Source organism: Myotis lucifugus, unplaced genomic scaffold (genome assembly GCF_000147115.1).
Source record: "Myotis lucifugus unplaced genomic scaffold, Myoluc2.0 scaffold_175, whole genome shotgun sequence".
Lineage (NCBI taxonomy): Eukaryota > Metazoa > Chordata > Mammalia > Chiroptera > Vespertilionidae > Myotis > Myotis lucifugus.
The window spans coordinates 396,896-420,915 of NW_005871223.1; the positions used below are offsets into that span (position 1 = coordinate 396,896).

Below are 24,020 nucleotides of genomic sequence, written 5' to 3' on the forward strand. Positions count from 1 at the left end.
TAGCGGGAAGTAGGGGTGGAGCCAGCGATGGGAGCTGGGCACGGGAAGTAGGGGTCCCTTGCCTGAGCCTAAAGCGGAGCCCGTGATCGCGGGGCCGCTGCCGCTGCGGGTCCCCGCTGCCCAGGCCGGACACTGCCACCTTTGCCCTGCCACCAGTGGGTGATCCGAGAAGCCTGGGGGGTGGGGCAGGGAAGCGGACACAGACAGCGATGCAGAAGCCGGATGCAGGGGCAGGGAAACGGCTGCCGCAAGCTTCCCGGCTTCCCTGCCCTGCAACCGGCTTCTGCGATCAGTGACCCCAGAAGCCCAGTGCAAAGGCGATCACAGAAGCCGGATGCAAGGGCAGGGAAGCAGCCGCCCCCAGCGTATCAGGCCACGGCTTCCCGGCCCCTCACCTGGCTTCTGCAATCCGTGACCGCAGAAGCTGGGTGCGGGTCAGGGAAGAGTCCGCCGCCAGCATCCCCGGCCCCGGCTTCCCTGCCCAGCACCCGGCTTCTGAGATCGGAGTCTGCGATCTGCGATCCATGACCACAGAAGCTGGGTGCGCCAGCTCCCCAGCCGTGGCTTCCCTGCCCTGCACCCGGCTTCTGGGATGGGTGTACCGCAGAAGCCCAGTGCAGGGGTGATCACAGAAGCCAGGTGCGTGGGCAGGGAAGCAGCCTCAGCCAGCTTCCCTGGCTGGGGCTTCCCTGCCCCACACCCGGCTTTTGCAATTGGTGATTCCTATTTCTGCATGACACTTAACTGACTACCCTCCCTTGAAGCACAGAAGAAGAAGAAGCCCCCAGAAGAAGAAGCCGCCCACCTTTGGTCCTGGCGCCAGTGCCTGGGGCTGGCTGCAGCCCAGGAGATGGACAAGCTACTGGCCAGAGGTCCCAGGCTGCAGCCACCCAGAGAAGCTACCAGCCCTGTGGTCCAGGGCGCCAACGCCTGTGGCCAGGGAAACAGGTTCCCTCTTCTCCTACTGTAGTCATTACTTCAATATTCCCCTTCTGAATTTCTCTCCTGTGCTGCAACCCAACTCCACTTTTTATCGGAAGGATACGGAACAGAGAGAGCAGTGTTAAAAGCTTACATTTTTAAGCCGGTAAGGTTGGTACTTAAACATATAAATGGAAAACTAGAGTCCTTAAGGTAACAAAGGCTACAAAGGACAGGGACAGCGCATGACCTATTATATCCAGCAATCCATATGGGGACTGAAAACTTTGCAATGATGACAATTACTGAAGATATGAATCAACTATGGTCAGTGTTGTGCTGTAAAATGTTTAATAACTGAGGGACCCCCCCCCTCGAGTGAACAAATTTTGTGCACCGGGCTACTAGTCCTATCTAATAAGAGAGAAACATGGTAATTAGCCGTACATCCGCTACCCTTCCCATTGGCTAATCAGGGCGATATGCAAATTAACTGCCAGCCAAGATGGCGGCCGGCAGCCATGCACTGAAGCGAACAGGGAGGCTTGCTTGCTCCAGTGACTGCGGACTCCAACGTCCGGCCTCTCAGCTGCAACTCTAAGCAACTATGTTGCAAATATAGAAGCTAAACAAAACCCCAGAAACCTGCGTTAGTCAGCCAGGCTTCAGCCAGCCGGACCACAACATTGTATCAAATACAGAAGGTAAACAAAGGCCAGAAACCTGCTTTCAGCAGCCGAGGCCTCAGAGCTAAAGCTGGCCCAGAATAAAAAAAAAAATAAAAAGAAAAAAAGGAGCGGTTGGGAGCTTCGGTCACCCGCCAACCTGAAAACGGCCCTCAGCCCCTCAGCCAGACTGGCCAGGCACCCCAGTGGGGACCCCCACCCTGATCCAGGACACCCTTCAGGGTAAACCAGCCAGCCCCCACCTGTGCACCAGGCCTCTATTCTATATAGTAAAAGGGTAATATGCCTCCCGGCACCGGGATCAGCGTGACAGGGGGCAGCGCCCAAACCCCCTGATCGCCCTGCAGCTCTGTGTGTGACAGGGGGTGGGGCCACAACCTCCCTATCTGCCCTGCTCTGTTCGTGACAGGGGAAGGCACCCCAACCCCCTGATCAGCCCTGCTCTGTGCCTGATAGGGGGGAGCTCCCCAACCCCCTGATGGGCCCTGCTCTGTGTGTGACAGGGGGGAGCTCCTCAACCCCCTGATGGGCCCTGCTCTGTGTGTGACAGGGTACGGAGCCCCAACCCCCCTGATGGGCCCTGCTCTGTGCATGACAGGGGGCAACGCCCCAACCTCCTGATCGGCCCTGCTCTGTGCGTGACAGGGGGTGACACTGCAACTTCCCTATCGACCCTGCCTTGAATGTGACAGGGGGCAGTGCCCCAACCCCCCAATCGGCCCTACCCTGAGCGTGACTAGGGGTGGCATCACAACCTCCCAATCCGCCCTGCTCTGTGCATGACAGGGGGCAGCGCCCCAACTCCTCAATCGGCCCTGCTCTGAGCCCGACCAGGGGCTGCACCTAGGGATTGGGCCTGCCCTCTGCCACCCGGGAGCAGGCCTAAGCCAGCAGGTCATTATCTCCTGAGGGGTCCCAGACTGCGAGCGGGCACAGGACGGGCTGAGGGACTCCCCCCCTCCCCCCCAGTGCACAAATTTTTGTGCACCGGGCCTCTAGTATTACTATAATCAAAATGCAGTTTTGGGGTCACATTCTGTTCTTTTTAATAAGAATATAAGCATTTTCCACATTATAAATATTGTCTTCAAAACTATCATTAAGTAACTATATGACCTTCCATGAAACTAGTATTAGACAAACTGTTGTCTTCTACAGTTTGAGAATTATAGCTAATGCTTCCATGAACACCTTCAAGCACATACCTTTTTACTTTTTATTATAGGAGTGGATGATGAATGGGGATAACCTTTATAGATGAATTCTCAGGAAAGGAATTACTTGGGTCAGAGTGCTTTCTAAAATTATATGTAAATATTAACTTAAAGAACATTAATTATATTTTATTAATATATATTAAACTCCATTGTTTCAACCTTGGTTCATAGCTCAGTTCGTCCTCTGTGAAATCTGGACAGCAGAGATTTCTGATAAGATATCTCGTCAGAAACAGAAGCTAGAAGAAACTAATCATTAGCTTCACTCTCCTAATAGCAAGGGTGCCAAGTCACAGGTGGGAGAGGGAAAAGGCAATTTACATTGCATAGGTCGCTCAGCACACAGAGAAAGGCTGCCATGCTCTCATCACTCTAGTGTGCTACTATGAAACTGAACCAAGTCATAAGTTAATGACGTGGAGTGAAAACCCGGTTCCCAGGATGCTCCCTATAGTTTACCCTTCACAGTCCTTTACTGGGGGGTGTATTCTTTGAGCTGGGCCCCCTGCCTTTGCACCTCCACTCTCCTGGTCAGAGGGTGACTCCTCAAGCCTCTGATCTGTGGTCCCCCAATTCTGAAAAGCCTTTTCCAGTCTTCATTTTCTGTCCCTTGTCAAATATTCCAAACTTCCCCCACTCTTAAGTACATATCCCACCCCCTTCTCCATTTCCCTTAGTCTTATATGCCTGGCTTACGCAAGGCTTAAAAATCTTTAGTGAACTGAAGTCTTTCATTTCACAGAACAAACACAGGCTATCAGGGGAATTCCCTCAGCTTTTCAGTTCCCATTGCCATCCACCCACACCTTCTCTTTGGTCCATGTCCAACCTTTCCTCCATTCTTAGTGAATTTTTTTACTCTTGTCCAAGGTGTGGCCTTCTACCTGTACTTTAAGACCCACCCTTTTCCACCTTCACAGGGTGCTTTCTAGACATATTACCTAACTTTCCTATCTATCTTCAGCCTTTGCTTCTAGCGCTCTATCCCCTCAGCATAGAATCATGCTCAAGGCTCAAGTCCCCCCACTGTAAACACACACACACACACACACACATGCACACACATATGCACACGCACACACATATACACCAAGCCTGGCCTTAGGGTTCATCTAGCTACCACCTGACCTCAGTGGGTGATTGTAAAGTGCAGCCAGGGATGTGGACCACTGATATAACGGTTAGGTCTCATGAACCCTTTGCACCATCTGGCCAGATGTAAAATGCAGGTAGCGCCATCTCAGAATGAAGGCAGTCTCTGATAAGGATATCAGCAATGGAGCAGAAGGTTCTTCCTAGATTAAAGCCATAATGTAGCTTTTGAGGCCGTTTTCCTTCTCAACTTGCCCTTCTTCACATAAAAGGTGTGTAAAAAAAGAAGTCGCATTTGGCCCCTTAGTGCTCTGCTATTCATTTTCTTGAAAGGGAATAAGTAGGAAGATTTCTTTCTTCTTACAGAAATGTTCTTGATGTGACTTTCCCCTCAGCCCATCTGCAGCCAGTCATTATGAAAATCCAGTGAAAGCCATTCTTTGCCACCCTCTCAATGCATTCATCTCCTTTACTATCACCTTAACCTCACACTCAGGTACAGAGCCAGGCTTCCGGTGGCTGCATGGTCAGGGAGAATGAAACCCATGACCCCAGCACTTAAAAGGGGGAGACCTGGTGGCATTTAAAATACAATTTTCTCAGTACCTCCCCTGAATTCCTCTCAGCTGAAAGGCATGTACCTGACTCAAGCCTCTTTGGAGGCAGCCCCATCAGTGAATCTTAATCACCCATGGTGGCTTAGGGACGGCAGCTGCTTTGGCACATAGGTACCTCTGATAACAGAACCCCTTTAACTGCTCCTAATCCACAGGGTATGATTATGTCGGGGAAATAACTCCCAAGAATGGCTTTGCCATAGTTATAACTTGCTGGGAAGGATCGAAATCTGAATCCTGCATGAATTAGTCTGCAGACACAGTTCACTGTTAGGTCTATCACACCAGCAATAAAAGTGTCATACCACAACCAGTCTGGGTGTTCAGCTGCATGGCTAGATGAAAGGCAAGTTTGTCATTGTTTAATGTAAATTAGTTGTTTTTTTTTTTAAGTGCCTTCAACCTTATAAATTCCTGATATATGTGAGAGTAAAAATGAGTTTTTGGTGTGTGTTTTTTAAATGAGATTTTAATTTATGCTCTAATTCTCCACTAGCTCTTAATGAATGTTTTTGGAAATTTTGAAAGTGAATACAATGCGATGTGTCTGCTTTTCTTTTTGTCCCTGCCTGTATTTTGAAACTGCTCCTATCACCCCAGGAAAGACTGTACCATTTGGGATTGCTATGATGAAATAATTGTTGTAGTCAAAGAACTAATTTGAAGATTGTACCATGAAGATTTGGGTTGACAGTGATTCTAAGTCAGCTCACCACATAGGCAGTCAGATACCTCTGCCATCAACATAAACAGTCAACATCATGGTAATATGCTTACAAAACCCAAAGATTAGAAATAAGTGTGTGACCTGCTCAACCTAGATTATTAAACAGGCTTGGTTTGGCTATTTTACCTTCCAAAAAAAGGTCAAAGATGGGGCTTAGACATCAGGGCCATGGAAATATGAATAGAAGAGGCAATGAATGAACCCGGGTCTGAAGACTAAGGGCCATCACATGGCTATTTGAGAACTCGTGCTTGTGAAGTCGCAGCATCATCTTTTAAATGGATGGTGAAATCGAAGGCTATTCTTACATTTTCTTCATCTCTGTGTCCATTTTGCACATTGTAATGAGGCCAGTGTGTTAGAAGACTAGCACAGTCTATCCTGTGCATCTGAATTTCAGTACCAGGTCTGCTCCTACTAGCTCTGTGACTAGGAAATTTTTGTGATCTGAGTTTCCAGTGTCTGCATTTGCTTAAGAGGAATAGTATCACAACACCTCCATGGAAGGGCTAGAAATAATATATGCAAGATGCTTGGCACCTCTGAGGTACCAAATAAATGGGCAGCTGAAATAAGTATTCTTTTTGGGAGTTTGTCTGAAAGTCCTTGGGGAAGAGGAGTCACCCTCAGAGATTAGAGGAGAAAGCAGAGCAACAAATTGTGAAGAGAATTTTGGAGTCATTCTCCAACAGGTAAGGCTCACACATCAGGGCCAAGTTTCAGAGGTCCCACTTAGGACCTGCCATGCAGTTCCAGAGGCAACTCGCTCAGCCTCTACTTCCTCTCTCAGGTGAGCACAGGCCACAACTTTACTGGCTGTCAGGGTGAAGGGTAATGGAACCATTCAGCCACTCTGTGCCCTTTGATTGGTGACTTCAACCATTTACATTTAGAGTGATTATTGATACACAAGGACATACTACTGCCATCTTTTCCTCTGCCTTCTGGTGTTTTGAAGTGGAGGATGATTTAAAAGGAAAAAAGGTATGTGCACATATATGCACACACGCAATTCTCAAGGCTGATTCTGTCGAAATGTTTTCTGGTAAGGATATTGGAGGTAGTTGTTAGGGAGGAGGGAGAAACAAATGTTCTCTTCTTGGACTATACAAGGAGAACCAGAAGTTTCTTTCCTCAAAAGCACTTTCTCCATATTCCTCATGAATTCAAGGATAATTGCTGCTCTAATTCCTCCTTTGAAGAAAGAATACTCTTGAAGTATTATACATAACTAGAGGCCTCATGCAGGAAATTTGTGCAAGAGTAGGCCTTCCTTCCCCCAGCTGCCAGCACCAGCTTCCTTCTGGCACCCGGTACTCGGGCTTCCCTTGCAGCCCCAGTGTCGTCCAGAAGCACATCAGGTCTAATTAGCATGTTACGCTTTTATTATTATAGACCAGTGGCCCGGTGCATGAAATTCATGCACATTAAAAGGGAATTAATTAGAGGAACGTACTTTGGACTCACTATCTAATATCAATAATATGTGAGCGTGAGACAGTCCATGGTTCTGAAATTCAATGACATGAATTTTAGCTATTACTTTGCCAAATAAATGAAATTTACAGATATCATTTAAAAGAGCATTCAGCTTAATATTTAAAACTCTGGCTACCAAGTCAGGTCTGTTTTCAACTTTTTGCCAGCATTGTAAATTGTTTGCAATATCTGCCCATTTGGGGTTGCATGTCATGATTATGAATAAATCAGGCTTGCCATACTTTGTGACAATTGCCATAGCATCCTGATATCGCTGCTGCATATTTCTGGGACTACCCTCAAAAGATGATGGAAGTATTATCATTTTACCAATCAGCACATTGTCATTTTCAGATCTAGATTTGAGATAATCCATCAAACCACTATATTTTTCAACTCTCAACTTAGATTGGTTTGCTTTGGTGAAATTTATCCAATTGGCCTCCATTTTTTTTTAATATGAATCCATGATAAACTGTTGAGTTAATTTTCCTGCATTTAAAATAGGATTGAACGTGTCCCGCACAGAGAGATGAAATCCATAATATTGCATTTCTGTGACTCGCGTCCTTACATTTTGTCACAGGTGCCGCCTTCTTTCAAGATCAAACGCACGTTGCTCTTCAGACATTTTCTGTTGATAATGCCAGCATCTTTCGGCTGCAGAGCTACATTGTATCAACAGTTGTCCTTTAGACATAGTCCCACCTCTCTACTGTCACAGTCTGAGATGCAGGTGAATGAGAGTCCTGGCTGTCAGGCCGCTGTGAGCTGTCTGACCAAAGGGTGATTCTGGCTGATTCTGTGAGGATGGAACTTCCTCCTCCCTGCTGTCAGTTTCCACAGCTGTGATGAGGAAACTGGGGTGACAGAGGGAGCCACGCCTTCCAAGCTGCCCTCTCTCTCGCTCTGCTCTATGTCCACCGGCCTCCTGCTCTGCCAAGTCCTCCAAACCTCCCACTCTCCTGCTCTGCTCTCCGCCGGCAAAGGTCCTGGGAGCCCACGGGCATGGCTAGGCATGGCCAGCCTCGCCTTCTGGGGCGCATGACACCTGCATATGCAAATTAACCCACCATCTTTGGCAGGTTAATTTGCATAGTAACTCCTGATTGGCTGGTGAGCATAGCAGAGGGATGGTCAATTTACATGTTTCTCTTTTATTATATAGGATGGTCATTCCTAACTTCTTGCCATTTTCAGCTTAACACGTCAGATTCAGGAAAGAAGGATTTTTCAGTGAGGATGGAAGAGGAATTTCTAGAAAAAAATGGAGGAAGAAAAAAAAAGGAGGTAGTAAAAGATCAGCCTCTTGCTATTTTTTGATCTTCCTTTTTTGCTTTCTCAATAGCACCATCTAAATTGAGTGTTTGTGGCTGCTACTTCTCTCTGGAACCAATTAGTGTATCTCCCTGTTTTCCAAAGCGTCTCATCCATTTTCTCCTTTTTTAACCTGCAATTTTTCACACAAACAGTAAAAGGTTACTATGGGGGGAAGAAGGGGGAAAGAAACATTCACTGGTAATGAAATTCACTTAGGTCCTGACAAGTGGTAGGTATTTCAGAATACTTTAAGAACTATTAGCTTTGAGGACCAAAGAGCAAAGGCGCACAAAACCACCATTTCCAATGATGGGCTAAAGTCTGCCAACAAAGGCTTTGTGAGGCAGAGACTAGAAGGGTCATAAAGTTTTAAAGCTGGAAGGACCTTTCCTAGGTGCCAGTCCCACATTATACAGGTCATTGAGAGTTTGAACTTTACACTAGTGCTTCTTAAACAATACTCTCTTCTATTCTACTAATCACTTTTTTTTCCAATGGAAGGAAAACAAAACCTCCATTTGCTGGACTGTTTTTTGTGTGTTTTTTTTAAATATATTTTTATTGATTTCAGAGAGGAAGGGAGAGGGAAAGAGAGATAGAAACATCAGTGATGAGAGAGAATTATTCCTGCATGCCCCACATTGGGGATTGAGCCTGCAACCTGGCATGCACCCCCCCCCCCCCCGACAGGGAATTGAACTGTGACCTCTTGGTTTCTAGGTCAACCCTCAACCACTGAGCCATGCCTGTGGGCTACTGGCCTGTTTTTATGGGTGAGTGAGACTAAACATTAGGGCCTGGAGCTAAAAGGCAGGAGGGCCCATGTAGGCTAGGTGAAATGATGCAAGCTGCTTCCTTTCCCCATTCATCCCACCAGGTAGTCTTACCAGGTGAACTCCATAGGCTTCCGTTCCACCCCCACAAGCCTGCTTCCACACAGGCCACACACTAAGGAAGGGAGGAGATACAGGTACTATTATTAGAAGAAGGTACATCAAAGACCTTTGCAGCTCTGTGTGGTTTGGCAAGGTAATGGGGAGGGTGCAGGCGGGTTAGCAGGAGACAGCAGTCATACTGCAGAGACCATGGCAACAGAGTGGCAGAGATCCAGAATCCCAACTCTTCTGCCCCAAATATGTTTGAGAAGCCACCTGCTTGCTCATAGAAGTAGTCTCAACATTCCCTCTGCAGTCTGGAACATATGCTTATTTGGTAAAGAAACTCTGCTTAAAATATGAAAATCTAAGCCTCTGTTAAGCTTTCTACAAAATTTCAATCATTAAATTAAAATGCTTTGTATGACTGAAGTAGCAAGCTGTGATACATGATTGGTTAAATTTTATTTTTCACATCCCCCCCCCAAAAAAAGAGATTCCATATGTTTTACCAGCTCATTGAACTTTCTTGGCAATGAACAGATTGGCGTATCTAGGAATGATTGATACCATGTGATTCTTGGGTATCATATTTTGATAATGCTCTGCAGTGTTTCAAACCACCAAAGCAGAAACCTACCCACACACACTGGCAGTTTTTGTCTTGATGGCATATTTAGAGTTTAAAATCATCATTAAAAATTTACAGGTGACATATCAGGAAAAATTAAGCCCACCACTTGTGTTGCCTTGAAAGGAAAACAGTTCTTCATTATAATGAATGAAATTGCATGTTAGGCATGAGTGCTGGTGACCTCTAGAAAATGAACCACTGACCCATAAATGGATGAGAACTGGCCAGAGTAAATGAGGCAGAAGTTTTCCCAGCATAGCTGTGCATGCTGGCAGGGAAGATTCTTGTTATAATTAAAAGAGATACAGTAGTCAATAGGACCATATAATAAGAACAAAAATGACAACATTGCCTAACTATTTTTCTGGCCTAGTCTTCATCCTCATGTTATATCATATATCTGGGTTTTAAAAGTTACACATACATTGCACATAAAAATAACACACATAACCTTGTAGAGAAACAAGCAAAAATTCATTTAGAATATAGACACCGTCAATGCCCAATTTATTGAGAGCAAATCTCCATCTAGATTTGCACTCTCCAGCGTGACAGCTATTAGCCACATCAAAATGGCTAGTGAACACTTGAACTATGGCTGGTCTGAGTTGAGATGTGTTGTACGTGCAACATGCACACCACACTTCCAAGATTTAACCAAACAAAAGTAAAATAGCTCACTACTTTTTTAACAGTTAAATTGACAGTATTCTGGACATCTTGGGTTACTGAAAATATGTCGTTAAAATTTATTTCACTTGTTTCCTTTTACTGTTTTTTTCTAATATGGCTACTAGAACATTTGCAATTACATATGTGGCTTGTATTTATGGCTTGCATTACATTTCTGTTGGCCAATGCTGATCTAAATGAAAAGTTTGGTAAACAAGGTAGCATTTAGCAATCCAACAAAACTGAAATATACATGCATATCAACTGGTGATAACATGACCACGAAGAAAACTGGCCATAAAATTACTGATACGTTGATTAGTACCTTTTCCACTCCGGCTACACTGGAAAGTTTCTGCAAATCCAGATGTTTGCTTAATAACTTTCTAAAGAAAAAAGGAAAAAGAAGAAAGTTCTGCAAAATGAGGTGTACTCTATATTTAAGTTGAATTCGAAGAAACAAAAGAATCATCCACTCTGAGCTTTTTGGCAGCCCTAGATTTTGCTCTTAGGAAGCTGTTATTGAGAAGACAGGGTTGGGCTCTGATTCTTTTATGTGATCAGGGCTATATTTTCCTATCAGGAAGAATATCAGAGAGCTCTTTTCCTTCAAGGGAATGTTATGGAACACCCTAGACAGGGTGCTGGCATTTTGAATGGGAAGCTGTGGACCAAGAAGCTCTATTGCACTGAGAGTATACACTGGGTGTGTCCTGAGGCACATTGATTAGGAAGTTTTTAACACTCAGAGAGGGTGTTTATTTAAATGAGCATTATGCCTTTTAGGGAGTCTATTGGATCTATTTATTCTACAGTTTTCCCAACTTTCTCTCATGTTCCATTGAAAGGATACTTTTCTGCTTACACAGAAAAAGTTATATTGTAAGTACATTTCACTGGGCCTCAGAAATGAATGAGGTGTTAACGAGTCTGGGATAGTATATGGAAAGGGTTGTCACCACAGAACAAACAAGCAAATATAAAATTTTCTTCACTAGGTTGGAGGAAAATAAGGGATTAATGCAACTTTGTGAGATAGGGGAGAGTATTGTTTAAGCCCACCAGCTCTCACAGAAAGCAAAGGGAGGGATGCCTGATTGGACCAACTTCATCTGAAACAAGACAAGCACAGAACACAGCCATAACTGTCTGCCATTGAATCACAGAGAAATGTGGCTGAGTGAGGGTTAAATGGGACAAAATGTGCATAGCGCTTAGTGTCTAATAAGCATTCAGGAAACATTGTTTTTGAAACATTTCTCTGTAGAAAATGCAGACTCCAGGAACCTCATTGTATGCTCCCTGCTTTTTGTCTAAAGTCGTCTGTGAGAAGCTTTACTCCTGCTTTAAGCTGCCAGCAACTCATGGTTAATCACCTCACTCATTTTTTTAATTTATTTTGTAATACGTTGCAAATCATGTGGCATTCTGCTTTGTTCTCTGCCATCCCCCTGCCCCCTCAAAGAAAGCTAAGCAACTCTAACAGCTCCATTACCTTAATAAGCTGAAGCCATTCAGTAAAAAGAGTTGGTATCCACTTCATAAAATCTAGTGTATAGTAATGTCATGAAAAGCTGAAGACTAATCCGTGGGGAATCGCTGGCACCCTATGAAAATTCCTATCACTTATGAACTCGCTATGTGAGAGGAAGGTTGGTGGCCAATGACTGCTGAGAAGATGTAAGGAGTGTTGCAGAGATATGAATAGATCAGCTCTGAAGTTTCATTAGACACTGCACATGTTAATAATAAATTCAATTAGTCTAGCCTCTAACTATGCTGGTGAAAAAAATACCCAGACAAAATAATAATTCACTCTCAATGCCTCATTGGCAACCTCCTTTCCTGAGGAGTGATTTATGCACTAATTCACTGGTTGTGTCTTCATAGGATTGTTCCAAACCAGCCCTTTTGAAATAATAATTTCTACATGTGTGTTGTGAAAGATATAACAAATGATTTCTTATTAATTTTCATTTAATGAGTTGCCTATTCACATGGTAATTTTTAAGAAGTTCTCTTCTTAAGATAAACAGGTTATAAATATTGAGGATAACACTTCCATTTCACAAAAATTGTGAGAGGAAATCTGTCTCACATTCTCTACTTGATTTGAAAGTCAATCACGTGAAAACTTTCTATACTAAATAGGCAACTATTTCTCTCCTAGTTAGTACAGCTGATTGCTTTAAATTTCTATAGCCAAGTGATTCCAAATTGGTTTAAAAAAGTATTCATGAGCAGGAGAGGACCTTGCAAGGATAAAGGGGAATGGACAGGAAACAAAGTCATGAGTGAGGTAGAAAGCAGCGAGGCTTGATTAAGGAGCCCACAGCACTGGCTGACCCTTTTTTAAAGAACAAAATGAAAATCATTTCTAAGCCCCTCCCTTTTTAACAAGACCCCATAATTTCTTATGTAAATATTAATATTCAATAAAAAAATTTTCTTTGCAAAAAGTTTAACACTATAGCCATTCATTAACTATATGTTGTCATGATAAAAATAGCAGGGATGAAATAATCAATAAAATTAACACAAAATAAAAACTAGGGAGAAGAGATGACTCAGAAGAGTCTTAGGTATTTCAAGTGGTTCATACCTGTATAAAAAGTCCTGCAATAGACAGGACAAGGCTCTTAAAAATGATTTCCTGCAATCCTTGGAGGAGCGTGCCTAAGATATTAAACAAAATGCAGTTGCTACTTACATGAGAACCGAAAGGGCCGCACTCCTAGTCCGCACTGCCTCACGCCCTCTCCATGAAAGAGCCCGTACTGCATCTCCCCCATGAACTTGTCCAGCTCCTGCCCCGAGGCGTTAACCAGCAGAGCCCCTGTTTTGCAGAGGAAGGTGGCTTTGATCCACAACGGTGTCCCCAGGGCTGTCACAACTCCAAGGGCGCACACGAAGCTTAATACCCCCGCCATGCAAAAAATGACTTTCTTCTGTTGGTTTGGCATAATGAGAAGTGGACTTTGTGAGGGTGAAGTTCAAAAATAAGACCTTGTGAGTGATGAGAAGCGACCCGACTGTCCCTTTGACTGCATTGATTATAGAAGCTGAACAGACGGAACGCAGCTGAAGAGGAGCTTTGTCGCCAGGGGCTGCGGCCAGGTGAAATGTCAGCAGAATGCCATAGAAGGCTTCTTTAGCACACTTACTTGTCTTTTCTCCTTTTTTGCTTCTACTTCTCTCTAATTTGAAATCTTTGGACTAAGAATCTGTAAAATAAAACTCTTTCAAACTGCCTTGAGTATCTCCTCCTGTGTCCCTTGGTAACAAAGGTCTAAGATAACAGATGGAGTCCTCCGAGTAACTTGATAAATGCCTCCCTTTCTTCAGCCTTTTGTCTGATTGGGTGAGTTGAAACTTTCAGAAACAGGCTTGTTTCCTATGGTAAATTTTCAGCAACTTGAGAAGTTCATGTATTGTGTGTTTTTATTTTTGTGAGTTTGGTTTTGTGTGTGTGTGGGGCGGGGGTATTTTTAGTGGGACAGAAGAGGAATCTTTGCAGAGGTGGAAAGGACGTGTCTATTTATTGGTTGGTGTTAACTGATTTTGAAAAATGATCATTGTAGCAGGACAAAATATCGACTTGAATTGGGTCCTGCATGGATATGAAGTGCTCTACACCAACCACCAGGGCTTGTCCTCCTAGCTTTTTTTTTCTCCCAGATCTATGATTTAGAACCAATGTGTCAATGGAAAATTTGATTCAAGTTTTTCCTGGCAAACGAAAATATGATGATGTAGTTACAAATATCTAGGTTTCTAAATGCTTTTCTTTCAAATATTTGGCTGCTTCAGGACAATAGTAAGGGGGTATTATTATGTCTGAGAAGTACCAGAATCTGTAAAGAAGATAAGCACATGGTCATGAGAAGAAGAGACTGTGGTCAGATGGGAGGTTCTAAGAATTTGCCACAGAAAAACAAGGGTCCCAGCAGAGGTAATTGGTTAGGGAGTAAAAAGACAAAGTCATAAGCGAGATTAAGTAGCAGGTGAGTTTGATTAAATTTTCAAGATCTGAAGACTAAAATTCAGAATTCAGTGACAGCTTTTAAATCCAATTTCCAATGAGATTCCTGTTCTTGCACACAGATATGGGGGGGTGAGGGTGGGAGGGGTGTTTACTGAATATCTATTGTATGCCACATTATTGTGCTAGGCTCTGACCTACAAAGAATTCTTAACATTTAGGACAAAAGTTCTTAACTTTTGGTAAAAACTTCATATGTCTGGCCACCTTGCTAACTATTTTACCTAAATTATCTAATTTAATTCTCGTAGTTACCATATAAATGGTAATGAAAATGATGGTGGTGGTGGTAGTCAAGATGATGATATCTCATTTTAAAGATAATGAAACTGAGGCTCAGAGAGATAAAGCAACTTGCTCAAGAGAGTAGAGGAGCTAAATTCAAATTCAGGTTTAATTCTGAAGTGTATGTGCTATTCTAAGCAGCCCATGACCTTGAGGAGATGCAAGCTCTTCAGTCGGGGTTGGGTTGAACTGGGAGTTAACAAGGACAGAGTAGCCCTCTGTTAGTTATACATCTTGGGTGCTTGGAGAACAGAAATGTTTGCAAATAAAATTTCCCCAGTTGGTCAAAAGCACATGCTTATGCTAGCTTCTGTTCTCTTGATCCATTGTGAAGCATCGCAGCTTAGAAGACGTCAATACATGAAGATTTATTTCACACATTGGCAGCATCGATGGGTCTCTAGGTTGTGTGTGCTTGGAGGGGAATTTTAAGATATAGTCTTGGACTTTGGGGCACAGCTATCCTCTCTTGCTACAAGCTGTCTTGTTAAAGATATACTGCTAAGGGTAGAACTGATTCAAGAATGCCAAGGTCCCTTCAGAGGAGGAGGGGACAACACAAAACATGGCCTCAAAAGAATGGGGCATACACAAGATTCAAAAGGGGAACTCAAAATTAGGGTTAGGATATAAGTAAGACTTTATTGCATGTAACTTGACACAGAATAAACAACTCATCACAGGTTATTTGGCCTCCCAATTAATTATCCACTAGATTTAGACTAATTATCATCATTGTACACTGAAAACAAGGGAGTACCAGCAGTTATCTGGAGGTATATGTGCCACATTCAATCCAGAAACCTTAATTTAAAATATCCAAGGAGAGTTCTAATTAAATCAACATATTCTATAATGGGAAGAGACAACATTTCCAAGCCTGGAAGCAGAAATTACCTACAACTTAATCAATAATATTAACACCTTTACAGAAATGAGAGTGCTAAGGGGGGTTGGGGGTAGTTAGCATAGGACAGTGGTTTAATGAACCAAAACCTTGCCAAATGTCTTCAGGCTGCGCAGGAAGAGAAGCCCTCCCTGTGACTGCAGAGAGCAATTAGATGATACCCGTTCTTAAGTTTGCATCAGTTTAAAGTGAGAAAAAGAAACACAGCATAGTGAGTTAATCTTTTATCGTGAAATCGTGTCCTTTCTAATATTTTCTGTTAAGATTTTTTTCTTTCATAAAATAATGGTAATTTAATTTTTAATTAATTGCTTGGCAAGTTAAAAAAAAATGTCAAACCTATATCTGTTCCCAACTTAAAAATACAAAACAAAACCACATTGGTCTATAGCATCCTTTCCTGTGTGGAAAGGATGAGGCCTGAAGACCTCTCAGCTCTAACCTGGCTGTTCATTGGAATCACTTGAGATTTTAAAACTATTGCTGTCTGGGTCCTAGTCCCTGAGACTTAGATTTGTTTGACTTCAGAGTATGGCCTCAGGTGATTGCGGTGTGCAGCCAGGGCTGAGAACCGGGCACTTCCCCTCCTCACTGGCTGCCTGTGGGCTGGGCAGTGATCTGGTGCTGGGATGCAAGGAGACGTGAATGTCTAGTCACTAGAGGAGAATATTCTCATTGCAAATTAATAAATTTACACTATCCTTTGTAGCTCAAACTTTCCTGAATTTTGTTCAGCACCAAGAGCATGATCTTGTTGAAATGTCCTGAGAGGGGTAGGTTCCAGCATATCCAAAATTCAAGACGAGGCTCTGGATCAGAGATTTACCTTCAGTCATCATATGAATGTCACCGGTAGTGTCTCCTGATTGTGAGGCGGCCTCCTTGGGTCCTGCGCCCACCTCATCTCCTCTCTGTACGGCTTCTTTTCAAAATTCCATACCGCCCACCCACAAGCTGCAGAGTAGTGTGTGTGATCCACCCCCTGGGAGTGATATAATAGAGCCTGGCAGTCATTGTGCCTGACAGCCTTCCCGTGAAACTTCATCTTAAATGTATTGAATGACAGTGATGACACCATTTTCCTTGCAGTCGCTCTGAGAATTTGAGTCATTCATGTCAGCAAGTTTTCACCAAGCATGCTACAGAAATCTTCTCTCAATCCTAATAGCAATACATTTGGTGACATAAGAAAATGGAACTAGGCCTTTCCATCCTCCCCCATGACCCTTTCAGGTTCTGGATGATGACATAATCTTTAAGTGTGCCTAGGGAGAATACAGAAAAAGAGTATATATAATTGAGGACTGTGTCTTTATGCCTCTTCTCACACTAAGTTGGATTTTCCTTATAGTCATTCAAAAACAAAAACTTCGCCAAAAAGGCTCCACTCCAAAGGCATGGGAATTCTCACCTGAGTTGCTCCCTTTGTGTAAGAGACAGCATGGTCTGGTGTGGAGAGAGCACTGGGAGAAAGATGTGATCCAGGTTCTGGGTCCAAGTCCATCATTAAATCAAGAATTCCTTCATTTGGGGGGCATTTATTTTACTCATTTAAGAAAAGAGTGGTTCTGGCTCCATAGGTGATTTTCAAATTATTTTTAACCAGAGAAACCATTTCCTCCACTGAACTGTTGGGTGAATTAAGAGATAAAAATTGAGCTTCGAGAGAAAAAATGGCTGCCAACAGGAAGGCAGACTGCAAGATAGTGCGTGAGTGAGAGAACGAAGGGAGAGTGTGTGGTCACACGGGGAGTGTTTGTTTGTGAGTTGAGGGACAGCTATACTCCAGGGGACTGTGGGGTGTGCCAGACAGGGTTCCCCTGATCAGACAGCTTCCACTGCTGCTGGGATCCCTCCCGGAGCGACTGGCTCTGACATGGAGACCATGCCATCTTGAAGGGGAGAGTGGATGTTGTCAGAAGCCTGAAAATCCCGGGAACACCGGTACCCAAGCGGCGCGAGCAAGTGGATTCGGAGTGGCTCTGCACCCCCACGGAAAGGTCAGATTTCGCCTGGGATAAGGTGAGGTCTGTGGTCAGGGCACGAGAGAGAGAGAAACGCGCAGGGCAGGATCTGGAGGATCCAGGGAAGTCTGTGCCCAGAAAAGTCCCCGGCCGCTGGGGCTGGTGTGATCCGCAAATGTGGAAGGGGATCTGCAGGGCTGCTAACAGAAGGGAACTCTAAAAAGCAAACCATAGCTGAACTGGGCGCAAAGGGGCAGCCTAAAAATGTTAACAGTATGCCGGCTGCTTAGACCCAAGGGGAAAAAAGACTGCACAGACTTGCACCGCAGCGCCGGAGTCTGTGCACTTACTCTGGCCTTTCTCTCTCTCTCTCTCTCTCTCTCTCTCTCTCTCTCTCTCTCTCTCTCTCTTCTCTTTAAAACCTTGCTTTTGATTACTAAGCCCAATACATAGGATCACCCAATTGGGGACATTCTAAGAAACTGCAGGGGAAAGTTGTTTTTGTGGAACCTGGGGATCAGAGCAAGGAATAAAGATCAGAGAACCAGCTCTGGGGCAGCCCATTCCCCCAAACCAGTATTAAGTGCCACAGGGAAAACAAAATCTAAACACTAGCTAGAGAGGACCTATAGACCCGGAAGTCAATCCAGAAACACTGCCACCCAGGGGTTGAATCACAAATTGACGCTTGTGTAAACACAAATAAAGGAGCATAAGAAACAAAGTACGGCCTGCTTGAAAATCAGGACTGTGGCCTACCACACTGAGGAGCAGTAGAACACAGGGAACTTCAATACTGTCCTGACTAGGAAACAGATGTGCCAAACAGAACAGTAGAGGAAGTAAATGACCTTCACTACTGCACATTTTTATTTTTATTTTTTTTCATCTTTTACTTAAGAAACTAAATTTTTTTTCTTTTTTCCTCACTTGACTTTACCTTTTTAATTATTACATTTTTATTTTTAATCAGTATTATTACTACTACTATTTTACCTTTTTTAAAAAAAGTGTCATTTTATTTTCTCTTTATTTTGGGATTAGTGTTCTGCATTCTATTTTCATCTTTCCTTTAGCATTATTTCACTCTATCTCAACTTTACCTTTATGCCAACACTCACTTCCTCACTTTTTCCCTTTTGTTGTCCTGTTTCTCTTACCCTATTCCTGCTTTAGATTTTCCCTATTCCTTCTTTTTACCCCCTGTTAAAATTTCACCCTACTTATATATCTAATTTCAAATCCCCTGCTCTAAGTCCACACACACCTCTCTCTTCTCTTTCTTCACTATTCAAATTTTTTTTTCTCTGTAGCTTTGTTGTTGTTTGCTTGATTGTTGAATATATTGGTTTTTTTATGCATCTTTGTGAGATTGTTTCACTTTTCCTTTTTGTTTTTTTGTTTTGTTTTTGGTTATGTTTTGCTTCTGTTTTCCCTCTCCTGGCTTGATATTAGTTGTTGTTTGTAGTTTGCATTAATCTCTAGGTATTTGTTGCTGGCATTTGTTAGGATTAGTGGCTGTTCTATTGGAGTTTTCTCCCCAAATAAGTAGTATTTTCCCCTCTTCTATTTCATTCTCTTTCTTTTCTCTCTTACTTTTTTTTCCTTTTCCAAATTTCATTTTTGCATTCCTTTTTTTCTCTTTTTTCTTTTTTTCTTTTTCTCTTCTTCTTTCTTTCTTATCCCCTAATTCTCTTTTCTCTGGTGATCACCTTTATTTGGAGTTATTAGTATCGTGAATACATTTGTGTTCAGTGCCTTGTGCATTGTGCCTTGTTGTGTTTTATTTTGTGCCTTTAAATCAACGCAGGAGGGAGAGACCTACATAACCAGACACCTGGAGGAGAGAGATCATGGGGAGACAAACAACCCGCATATGAAAGAAAAACAGGCATCACCAGAAAAGGAAGTGAACGAAATGGAGGCAAGGAACCTGTCAGAGAAAGAATTCAGAGAAATGGTCATAAGGTGGATGAAAAGCATGGAACACAAATTCAACAATATGTGTAAGAACCAAGAGGAAATGAAGAAGAACCAAGAAGAAATTAAAAATGACATCATTGCTATAAAGAACTCAATAGAAAGCATCAACAGTAGACTAGAAGAAGCGGAAGACCACATCAGTTAGCTAGAAGACAAGGTAGGAAAAAATACACAAGCAGAGCAGCTTCTAGAAAAAAAAATTAAAAAGCAGGAGGAGAGCCTAAGAGAACTTTGGGACAACATGGAATGAAACAACTTCTGCATAATAGGGGTGCCAAAGGGAGAGGAAACTGAGCAAGGAATAGAAAACCTGTTTGAAGAAATAATGACAGAAAACTTCTCTGATATAGGGAAGAAAAAATTCACACAAATCCAAGATGCTCACAGAGTCCCAAACAAAATGAGCCCCAAAAGACAGACGCAAAGGCACATTATAATTAAAATGGCAAACACCAACGACAAAGTAAGAATCTTAAAAGTGGCCAGAGAGAGACAGAAAGTTACCTACAAAGGATCCCCCATCAGACTAGCAACTAATTTCTCAACAGAAACACATCAGGCAAGAAGGGAATGGAATGAAATATACAAAGTCATGCAAAGGAAGGGTCTGAATCCAAGAATACTGTACCCAGCAAGGCTATCAATCAAAATTGAGGGTGAAATCAGGAGCTTCACAGACAAAAAAGGTCTATGGGAGTTTATTACACCAAACCAGCAATGCAAGAAGTGCTAAACAGTCTGCTGTAAAAAGAAAAAATAGGAAACGAAGAAGAAACACAGAGATAAAGAATAAAAATGGCTACAAACAAGTACCTATCAATAATAACTTTAAATGTAAATGGATTAAATGTCCCAATCAAAAGACATAGGGTAGCTGAGTGGATAAGAAAACATGACCCATATATCTGCTGTCTACAGGAAACCCACCTCAGAAAAAAAGACGCACACAGACTGATGGTGAAGGGATGGAAAAAGGTTTTTCAGGCGAATGGAAATGAAAAAAAGCCAGGGTAGCATTACTTATATATTACAAATTAGATCTCAAAGTGAAGGACATAAAAAGAGATAAGGAAGGCCACTTCATAATACTAAAGGGAGCAATCCAACAAGAAGAAATAACTCTGGTAAACATATACGCACCCAATACAAGAGCACCCAAATACATAAAAAAAACTTCTGGAGGATATCAAGGGAGAGATTGACAGCAATACAATCATAGTAGGGGACTTTAATACCCCACTATCACCACTGGATAAATCCTCTAAACAAAAAATAAGCAAAGAAACATCAATCCTAAATGACTCACTAGATCAAATGGACTTAATTGACATCTTCAGAACATTTCACCCCAAAGCCACAGAATATACATTCTTCTTAAGTGCACATGGGTCATTTTCAAAGATAGACCATATATTGGGTCACAGACAAAGTCTCTTCAAATTCAAGAGATAGAAATCACATCAAGCATCTTCTCACATCACAATGGCATAAAACTGGAAATCAACTATAATAAAAACAATCCAAAAAAATCAAACACCTGGAGACTAAATAGCATGCTATTAAACAATGACTAGGTTACCAAAGAGATCAAAGAAGAAATAAAAAAACATCATGGCAACAAATGACAACGAAAACACAACAATCCAAAACCTATGGGACACAGCAAAAGCAGTCTTGAGAGGGAAGTTCATAGCTCTACAAGCCTACTGCAAAAAAAAAAAACAAAAAAAAACAAAAAAACAAGAAACAATGGTAATAAATTACCTAACCCTACAACTCAAAGAGTTAGAAAATGAGTAACAATAAAAGCCCAGTGTAAGCATAAGGAAGGAAATAATAAAGATCAGAGCAGAGATAAATGACATAGAGACAAAAAAAACAATACAAAAGATCAACAAAACCAATAGCTGGTTCTTTGAAAGGATAAACAAGATTGATGAACCTCTAGCCAGGCCCACCATGAAGCAAACAGAGAGGACCCAAATAAACAAAATCAGAAATGAAAGAGGAGAAATAACAACAGACCCCACAGAAATACAAAGGATTATTAAAAAATACTATGAACAACTCTATTTCAACAAACTGGACAACCTGGAGGAAATGGACATATTCCTAGAAAAATACAACCTTCCAAAACTCAATCAGGAAGAATCTAAATATCTCAACTGGCCAATAACTATGGAAGAAATTGAAGCAGTAATTAGAAAGCTTCCAGCAAACAAAAGCCCGGGGCAAGACGGCTACACAGGGGAGTTTTACCAAACATTCAAGGAAGAACTAAAACCTATCCTCCTCAGACTATTCTAAAAAATTCAAGCGGAAGGAACACTTCCAAGCTCATTCTATGAAACCAGCATCACCCTAATACCAAAACCAAATAAAGACAACACAATGAAAGAGAATTACAGGCCAATATCCCTCATGAACATAGATGCCAAAATCCTCAACAAAATTTTAGCAAATCGGATCCAGCAGTACATCAGAAAGATCATACACCATGACCAAGTAGGATTTATCCCAGGGATGGAAGGATGGTACAATATCCGCAAATCAATAAATGTGATACATCACATAAACAAATTGAGAGATAAAAACCACATAGTCATATCAATTGGTGCAGAAAAAGTATTTGACAAAATCCAACACCCATTTTTGATAAAAACTCTCAGCAAGGTGGGAATAGAAGGATCATACCTCAACATAATAAAAGCCATATGTGACAAATACACAGCCAACATCATACTCAATGGGCAAAAACTAAAACCATTTCCCCTAAGAACAGGAACAAGACAGGGATGCCTACTCTCACCACTCCTGTTCAACATAGTACTGGAAGTATTAGCCATTGTTATTAGACAAGAAGAAGAAATAAAAGGCATCCAAATTGGAAAAGAAGAAGTAAAACTGTCCTTATTCACAGATGATATGGTATTGTACATAAAAAACCCTAAAGTCTCCATCAAAAAACTATTAGACTTAAAAAATGAATTCGGCAATGTAGCAGGATACAAAATTAATGCTAAGAAATCTATGGCATTTCTATACACCAATAGTGAACTTACAGAAAGAGAGACTAAAAAAGCAATCCCATTTACCATCACACCAAAAAAAAATTAAGATACTTAGGAATAAACTTAACTTAAGAGGTAAAAGACCTCTACTCAGAAAACTACAGGATGTTGAAAAAAGAGATAGAGGAAGGCATAAACAGATGGAAGAACATACCATGTTCATGGATTGGTAGAATCAACATCATTAAAATGTCCATACTACCCAAAGCAATTTATAAATTCAACACACTCCCCATTAAAATACCAACAGCATATTTCACAGACCTAGAACGAACCCTCCAAAAATTCATCTGGAATTAAATAAGACCCTGAATAGCTGCAGCGATCCTGAGAAAGAAGAACAAAGTAGGTGGGATCTCATTACCAGATATCAAGCTGTATTACAAAGCCACTGTTCTCAAAACTGCCTGGTACTGGCACAGGAATAGACATATAGATCAATGGAATAGAATAGAGAGCCCAGAAATCGACCCGAACCAATATGCTCTATTAATATTTGACAAAGGAGGCAAGAACATACAATGGAGTCAAGACAGTCTCTTCAATAAATGGTGTTGGGAAAATTGGATGATACATGCAAAAAATGAAACTAGACCACCAACTTACACAATACACAAAAATAAACTCAAAATGGATAAAGGACTTAAATGTAAGATGGGAAACCATAAAAATTCTAGAGGAATCCAAAGGCAACAAAATCTCAGACATATACCAAAGCAATTTCTTCACCGAGCTCCTAGGGCCTTGGAAACCAAAGACAAAATAAACAAATGGGACTACATCAAAATAAAAAACTTCTGCACAGCAAAAGAAACCATCAACAAAACAAGAAAGCCCACCGCATGGGAGAACATATTTGCCAATGTTATCACCAATAAGGGTTTAATCTCCAACATTTATAGGGAACTCATACAACTTAACAAAAGGAAGATTAACAACCCAATAAAAAAATGGGCAAAGGACCTAAATAGACACTATTCAAAAGAGGACATTCAGAAAGCCAAGAGACATATGGAAACATGCTCAAAGTCACTAATCATCCGAGAGATGCAAATCAAAACAACAATGAGGTACCATCTCACACCTGTCAGAATGGCTATCATCAACAAATCAACAAACAACAAGTGCTGGAGAGGATGTGGAGAAAAAGGAACCCTTGTGCACTGCTGGTGGGAATGCAGACTGGTGCAGCCACTATGGAAGACAGTATGGAGTTTCCTCAAGAAGTTAAAAATGGAACTCCCATTTGACCCTGTGATCCCACTTCTAGGAATATATCCCAAGAAACCAGAAACACCAATCAGAAAGGATATATGCACCCCTATATTCATAGCAGCACAATTTACAATAGCTAAGATTTGGAAACAGCCTAAGTGCCCATCAGCAGATGAATGGATTAGAAAACTGTGGTACATCTACACAATGGAATACTCTGCTGCTGTAAAAAAGAAGGAACTCTTACCATTTGCAGCAGCATGGATGGAACTAGAGAGCATTATGCTAAGTGAAATAAGCCAGTCAATGAAAG

The 24,020-nt window shown here is 42.0% G+C and overlaps 1 protein-coding gene across 1 annotated transcript in view; it reads right to left on the reverse strand.

Annotated features, from left to right (window-relative positions):
- Positions 1 to 13,203, reverse strand: part of CLRN1 (clarin 1) — a 42,517-nt gene extending 29,314 nt beyond the window's left edge. The window contains 1 exon segment of the mRNA XM_006096311.3: positions 12,951 to 13,203. Within this exon segment, the coding sequence (XP_006096373.1) occupies positions 12,951 to 13,203 (253 nt within the window).
- Between the last annotated feature and the right edge of the window lie 10,817 nt (positions 13,204 to 24,020).